The 7,130-nt window shown below is 33.5% G+C and overlaps 1 protein-coding gene across 1 annotated transcript; it reads right to left on the bottom strand.

The window, feature by feature from the left end:
• Positions 1–3,843: 3,843 nt before the first annotated feature.
• LOC110891560 lies at positions 3,844–6,261 on the bottom strand. Its single transcript, XM_022139264.1, has 4 exons — positions 4,554–6,261; positions 4,270–4,474; positions 4,034–4,194; positions 3,844–3,947 (listed from the first exon to the last, which is right to left on the bottom strand). The coding sequence occupies exons 1-4, from the start codon at positions 6,259–6,261 to the stop codon at positions 3,844–3,846; spliced, it is 2,178 nt and encodes a 725-aa protein (XP_021994956.1).
• Between the last annotated feature and the right edge of the window lie 869 nt (positions 6,262–7,130).

Below are 7,130 nucleotides of genomic sequence, written 5' to 3'. Positions count from 1 at the left end.
TCATACCCCTTCACTTGTGATCTCAACTTCAGTTTAACATATATAATTGGACAACTTCTATGAATAGTGTTGTTCGTTCTTTTTTTCTTTTCTTTTCTTTCTTTTTTTTTTGTCTTTTATGGTTTAGGCTTTTAGTGGTATTTTTTTGTTTTTTTATTGGTATTATCGAAACTTGTATTGATATTCGCTTTAGATGAGTATAAATAACGATCAGAGTCACGCCGCATAGTATGGGATAAAACGATCAAACTCTCGCCACGTAACGCGGTGTGAAAAACGTATTTTTATTTTTTCTACTTGGTGCAATGCAATATCGGTATTTGCTTTTATCGATCTTCGCTTTTATGGTTTTCCGATGAGTCAAGCAGATAACGACCAAAGTCCATCGCGTAACACGAGGGAAACCAATCATATTGTCGCCATATCGATATTGCTTTTATGGTTTCCGATGAGTCAAGCTGATAACGACCAAAGTCATGCCGTGCATCACAGAGGGAAAACGATCAAACTCCCGTCATGTTGCACGAGGGGAAAACCCTTTTTAATTGGTTTTATTGGAACTGATATCGATATTTGTTTTCATCGTTAAAATTAAACTACAATGGATAATAAGTAATTTGATTTTTATAATAATATATATATTTTTTTTCATATTACTATCATTTCAGTATTACAATAGATTATTATATATACTTTTAACGTTAAACATATTTCTTTAATTTTAACTTTTAATGATTTTTTTCTATATTACGGATACTATCTATCTGAATAACATTAGTACCTATACTATATAAAATCGTATAGTTTTTTATTATTAACGTCATGGTGTGCCTATTATTATGTATGATTCGATAAAAGTTCTTCTCGAACGGGTCATATATAATATAGTTGATTTTTTTATCATCACAAATTGAACATATACCGACCAAACAACATCGATATTCGAAAGGGTCATATATAGTTGATTTTATTTATCATCACAAACTGAACATATACCGACCAAACAACATCAGTATTTGAACGGCCATATATAGTTGGTTTTTTTTATCATCACAAACAGAATATATATCGACCAAACAGCAGCATCGGTAACGGTATCGTATTCGTTTTTAAAGAATTCTCAATGTGATGTGAGAAAATTCCTTGAACACAAATAATATTGGCAATGGAGTTTTTTTTTGGTATCATAAGCTCTATCAAGTGTCTGCACGATATCGGTATCGTAGCAGACCGATACTGACTAAACAACACCGGTACGGGTATCTGTTTTAAGGGTTTTCAATCGATGTAAAGAACGTGTCGATTGGCAACAATTGCTATGCCGAGTGCCGGTATCGTATTGGTACTATAATGAACCAGACCGATAATGACCAAAGGTCCGCAACGAAGCATACGGGAATCCTATTGGTATATATCAAAACTAATGAGATTATCCCACGCTTTGCGGCGGGTGCCGCTATTATACCAAACTATATCAAAACGGAGTGAACGACATCTATATCAGTATCATTTATTTTTATTGCTTTTGTTTTCGATAAACTGACATTGTATCGCTATTATACCATACCGGACCAAACTGAACATTATCGGTACTTGTATGTATTCATTTTTTACAGTTTTTTGTTCAATAACAAATATCATGCCACTACTATAGTGAACTAGAAGAACAACATTGGTTTGGGTAACACTAAATTTTTTTATTGTTTTTCTTTCGATAAACTAACAACATGCATACCAGTACTTGTATTCATTTTTATTCATTTTTATTCATTTTTATGGTTTCCGAATTTCCAAAAAACCATTTATACAACTCTGTCTGCAACAATAAATGAATATCGCTAGAAGTATCGTGATAACCTGAACTGATCGATCCATCGGTGTAGGTATCGATGTTAGTATTATCGTTTTCGGCTGATATAAATCATGTGTTGATTTCTATACCAAGTTCATGTGTCTTATTGGTACTTTAACGGACTGAATCGATAAAATGTCCACCGTAATGTACCATCACAATGCGCGGCCAAATAACTTGGAATGTTAATAAAATAAACATAGATACACATTTAGATTTTTTTAAAAGTTAACGAATGTAATTTATTATTAAAAAATCAAGTTGAATAAATGATAATAGTTAAAAACAAATATTTAAATATTATCAACTACTATTTATCACTAAAAAGAGTTTATACAATATAGATTATGGGTGGAGATACAATATGAAGTTTATTTCGCTAGGAAGGCTAGGAAGTGATCTTGACCATCCATTTAGTTAATCAAAGGCTAAGATTAAATGATGGAAATTAAAGGGAAGAAAAAGAGGCGCGTGAGTTTGTTTAGGGGTATTCTAGTCAATCCAAGCCAATAGTTTCTCTCTCCTCCAATTCCCCCCATTTTTTAAACGTTAATAACTCTTTCATACGACATTATTTTTTTATAAAAATTGCACCAAAAAACGAGCGTTTTTTTATCTTTAAAACGAGTATACTGTTGCTATATTTAAAAAAAATTTAAACCCAGTTGCGTAAAACGCAATAGAAAAACCCCAGTTACGTAAAACGCAATGAAAAAAAATCTAAAAAATGACATTTTTTTATAACGTAATGCACCAAAAACACAAAGAAATGTCTTTTTTGTAAAACGCAATGGCCAGAAAACACAAAGAAATGTCTTATTTCTAAAACGCAATGGACTGAAAACACATAAAAAAGTGTTTTTACCTAAAACGCAATGCACAAAAAATACAAAGAAATGTCTTATTTGTAAAACGCAATGGCCAGAAACACACAAAGAAATGTTTTATTTGTAAAACGCAATGGCCAGAAAACACTTAAAAATGTCTCATTTCTAAAACGCAATGACCTAAAAAAACAAAAGAAAGTGTTCTCTGTAAAACGCAATGGACTGAAAACACCTAAAAATGCGTTTTACCTAAAACGCAATGACTAAAAACACTTCAAAAATGTGTTTTACCTAAAACGCAATGACTAAAGACACTTAAAAATGTGTTTTTTTCTAAAACGCAATAGCCAGAAAACACATAAAACTCTCTTATTTCTAAAACGCAATGGACACATAAAACTGTTTGTGAACTGTTTGTGAATTGTCTGTGAACTGTCTGAATTGTCTACGAATTACTGTCTTCAAAATGAGCCAATTTCTGGAAAATTAATTTTTCTGATGCGTTTTTAGTACAACAATTTAAATTTTTCTAAAACGCAATAGCAGCTCAACCCCAGCCAGGGGCTCTGCCCCTTGGACCCCGCTAGGGGCTGCCGCCCCTGGGACCCCGCTACCAGGGGCTGCCGCCCCCGGACCCCCGCCAAGATCGTAAAACGCAATGACTAAATAAAAACCCAGATCGTGAAAATGAAATTAAAGAATTTCTTACCTGGATCGAACCCGATTTCTTCATCAATTGAAGAAATTTGAATGATAGAAACACTTATCAGCGATTGAATCGAACGGATCGAGTTATTATCTTCAAAATCACAGGAAAAAACGAGATTTTGAATGAAATTAAACTGGGTTTTCTTCAAAAAAAAAAAAAACTGAAGAACACGTTGATTGGGTGTTTGAATCATTGATTGATAAAGAAAATCCAATGTTTTAAAAACCGGTTTTTAAATCATACCGGGTTGGGCTGAAAAATGGTTCAACCGGTTGAACCGGGTTCTACCGAACGGTTCAACCGGGTTGCCTAGTGAACTCTATAAATCTATAAATATGTTTTCAACTCAAAACATAATCCAAAAGTACATTATTTCATAACCAAAAATAATCCAAAAGTTAATTCTCAATAAAAAAATAATCCAAAAATTCACTATCAACGTCATCCTTATCAAGTTAATCCATTGGAGTGTTGAATGCATTAAGTTCACGATCGCTTAAAGGATGAAATTCACTGTCAACGACATCCTCATCAACAAGAGCGTAACTATTTTCGTTTCCTACAATATTATATAAGAAATTTTAGTTACCAATAATCGCAATATACCAAAAGTACGTTAGATAAATAACATATATAACAAGTAACCTTGTGTTTGAGAAATCGGTACATGTTCTTCCTCACCAAACATGTTATCTATATCATCATTATCAAGTTCTCCTTCCGGCTCTTCTTCAACCACCCAAAATTCCGAATGATTAATACTTTCATAATCAACCGGATCATAGGATCTCTTAGCATATTTGAGCCTAGAAAAACATTTACCCAAATGTTAACACTTTAAAACTAAACTACGATGTAATAAAAAAATCAAGACATTATACCTATTTTGTAAACGCAAGTTGTAATGAACAAACACAAGGTCATTTAGTCTTTCATGTTCCAACCTATTTCTTTTTTTCGTGTGAATCCTTTCAAAGACACTCCAATTACGTTCACAACCCGAGGAAGATGCGGTTTGACTTAATATTTGAACGGCAAATTTTTGCATTAACGGATAATCTCCACCAAATAACCTCCACCATTCGGCTACAAAAAAATGGCTATCAAAATGATATAAATAATAAACAAATAAAATGAAAATCATAACATTAAAAATATATCTTACCGGGTTGAGTAACATTACGAGAAGCAATCGCACTACTCCTACCAAAACATTCTAATCCATCACGAAACTTGCCTAAAGCCAGTGTGACATCTATAATATCATCACCCGAAAAATTCTTCTCAACCATGTCAAGAACACCCTTAAAAACTTCTTTATCTTTACAAAGATTTTCTTTATCATACTGAAAAGCTGGATTTAACCAATATGCCGCACAATGAATACTAGAACGTAACATGTTTTTCCATCGAGCATCGATTATATCCACATATGGCTTATAGAAAGCTACTTTTTCCTGAAATAATGCCTTAATTCCCTTATCTGCCCGATTCATCCCCTTAAAAACATACGGCAAAGAAGGTTTTTCATCCGTATCACACAAACGTAAAACCCTCAACAAAGGAGTCATGACTGTCACAGTAATCAAACAATTTTTCCAAAAAGTTTCATTCATCACAATTTCTTTACATTCAACTGCATTCCCCAACTTCAACATCTTTTTAAATTCGTTAGATATGACAAGAGCTTGCAAGTCATTATGATCGACCAAACTTTTTAATGCAATGAAAGACGTACCAAAACGGGTAGGACCTGGACGAATGATTTCTGTCCAACCCTTTCTCTTTCTTAACCAATTCAAAGGCATCTTGTGATTATAAATAAAAACAGTAACCCTAGATGCTAGTTTTACCAACTTTGCAACATTCTCTAACTCTGAAATATCTTTTAACACTAGATTAAGGCAATGAGCCGCACAAGGTGTCCAAGTAATTGAAGAATGTCTAGCACATAACAATTTACCAGCTTTCTTGTAATTAGCAGCATTGTCGGTAACTATCTGAACCACGTTCTTAACCCCAACCATTTCAACAACCCCAGCAAACAAGTTACACAAATTCTCAGAATTGCTCTCAATATCCGATGCGTCTACAGATTTAATAAATGAAATCCCTTTCTCACAATAGACTAAGAAATTAATCAAATGGCGTTGCCTAACATCCCTCCACCCATCACTCATAATCGTGCAACCATTTTCTATCCACTCACTTCTATATGAATCTATTAATAACCCAACTGAAGTTTTTGCATCTTTCAACAAATTGACCCTTAAAGCATGATAGTTAGGTGCTTTGTAACCATAACCTATAGATGCTATTTTATCTACCGCAAGTTGAAAATAAGGAGAATTACAAGCATTCATAGGTATACAAGCATCATAGAACCACATAGCAATAGCCAAGTCAACATCCTGTACCTTTTCTTTACATTGCATAGCTTTTTTAATCGTAGGTTGAGAAGGATCGTTTATAGCTTTTGTAAAGAAAGGATGCAAATTTGATTTTGCTTTCCTCTTTCCCTTTTGCGTTTGGTCATGTATTTCAACAACTTCTTTGTCGTCGTCTATGACATCAACACTAGATCCAACGGCAGTAGACTTACCTCTCGATTTAACTTCAATTTCTTTCAGAATTCCTTGCAAAGTAAAACGAACATCCGCCGGTACTTTTTTACAAGGTTCTATATCACCTTTAATGCCCGCAAGGTGTTTCTTCATTCTAGTTATTCCACCACCACGCACCATTTTTTGACAAAAATCACAAATGTATACAGTTTTACCTTTCTCATCGCTTTGAGAAGTGACATACTCCCACGCTTTATCTGATTTTGTTCTAAACCTTGATTGAACAGGCTCAGTTTGGCTATCTTCCATATTCTACAAAACAAGTAACTTTTTTAAGATATATAATCGTACATGTGCATAACCAAATCCATAGATCATCATGAAATCCATACGTTCATCATCAACATATGGTTTTAAAAGTTGCAGCGCAAAAATAAAAAAAAACTCAAACTATGTTTTTATATAAAAAAAACTAATTCTTTGCCATAGGAAAATTTTGTCATGTTATGAAACATGTGCTTTTCAACTAAAAGAAAAAAATAAATATGTTCCAAAAATTTGAATAAGACAAGCCATCATATTAAACAATTAAACAAGTATAAATGATTAAAGTATTAGCTATTAAGCATTATGAAGTTAGTGTTAATGTTGTAAATTAAAGATATAGACGTTAAGAATTTAATTAATTCTACCATGGAAATTCTTGGTTACTACTTACTAGCGTTCCCACTTCCCAGAAAGAAAACAAAAAGGTTCAAACTTCAAAACTCTATAAAGTATACACAATTACACAGTACCTACCTGAATGTTGAACTTCGATGAATGGAGACTGCAGAATTGTAGTTTTTTTGTTAGTTTTGAGGAAGAATTTCGATTCTTTGATCGAAGGCAACTAGGTTAAATTATAAATTAAGAAGGTTAATTGTAACTTGTAAGCTATTTTGGGCCGCTAAAAGTCCTTATTTCATGGCTGGCCCGGTACGGCATCCGGTTTAAACCGGTTTAACCAAATATACCCCCGATACAATATACTTGCCGCTGCCTCAAAATACCGGCATGATTCGTGCCGCCCTTTCTTCCGGTATCCGGTTCAACCGGTTCAACCGGCCGGTATGAACCGGTTTTTAAAACATTGCGAAAATCGCACTATAATGTAGTGATTATTGAGATAGTAAGTG

Source organism: Helianthus annuus, chromosome 6 (assembly GCF_002127325.2).
Source record: "Helianthus annuus cultivar XRQ/B chromosome 6, HanXRQr2.0-SUNRISE, whole genome shotgun sequence".
In the NCBI taxonomy this organism is placed as follows: domain Eukaryota; kingdom Viridiplantae; phylum Streptophyta; class Magnoliopsida; order Asterales; family Asteraceae; genus Helianthus; species Helianthus annuus.
The sequence above is the reverse complement of the archived record's forward strand: the minus strand, read 5'-3'. Positions and strand labels throughout refer to the sequence as shown.

Excerpts from the sequence above, each read along its gene's own strand:
- LOC110891560 (XM_022139264.1), bottom strand. The coding sequence starts at position 6,261 with ATGGAAGATAGCCAAACTGAGCCTGTTCAATCAAGGTTTAGAACAAAA. Across the intron at positions 4,475-4,553 it reads TCGTAATGTTACTCAACCCG|CCGAATGGTGGAGGTTATTT; the intron begins GTAAGATATATT and ends ATTTTTTTGTAG. Across the intron at positions 3,948-4,033 it reads ACCGATTTCTCAAACACAAG|GAAACGAAAATAGTTACGCT; the intron begins GTTACTTGTTAT and ends ATAATATTGTAG.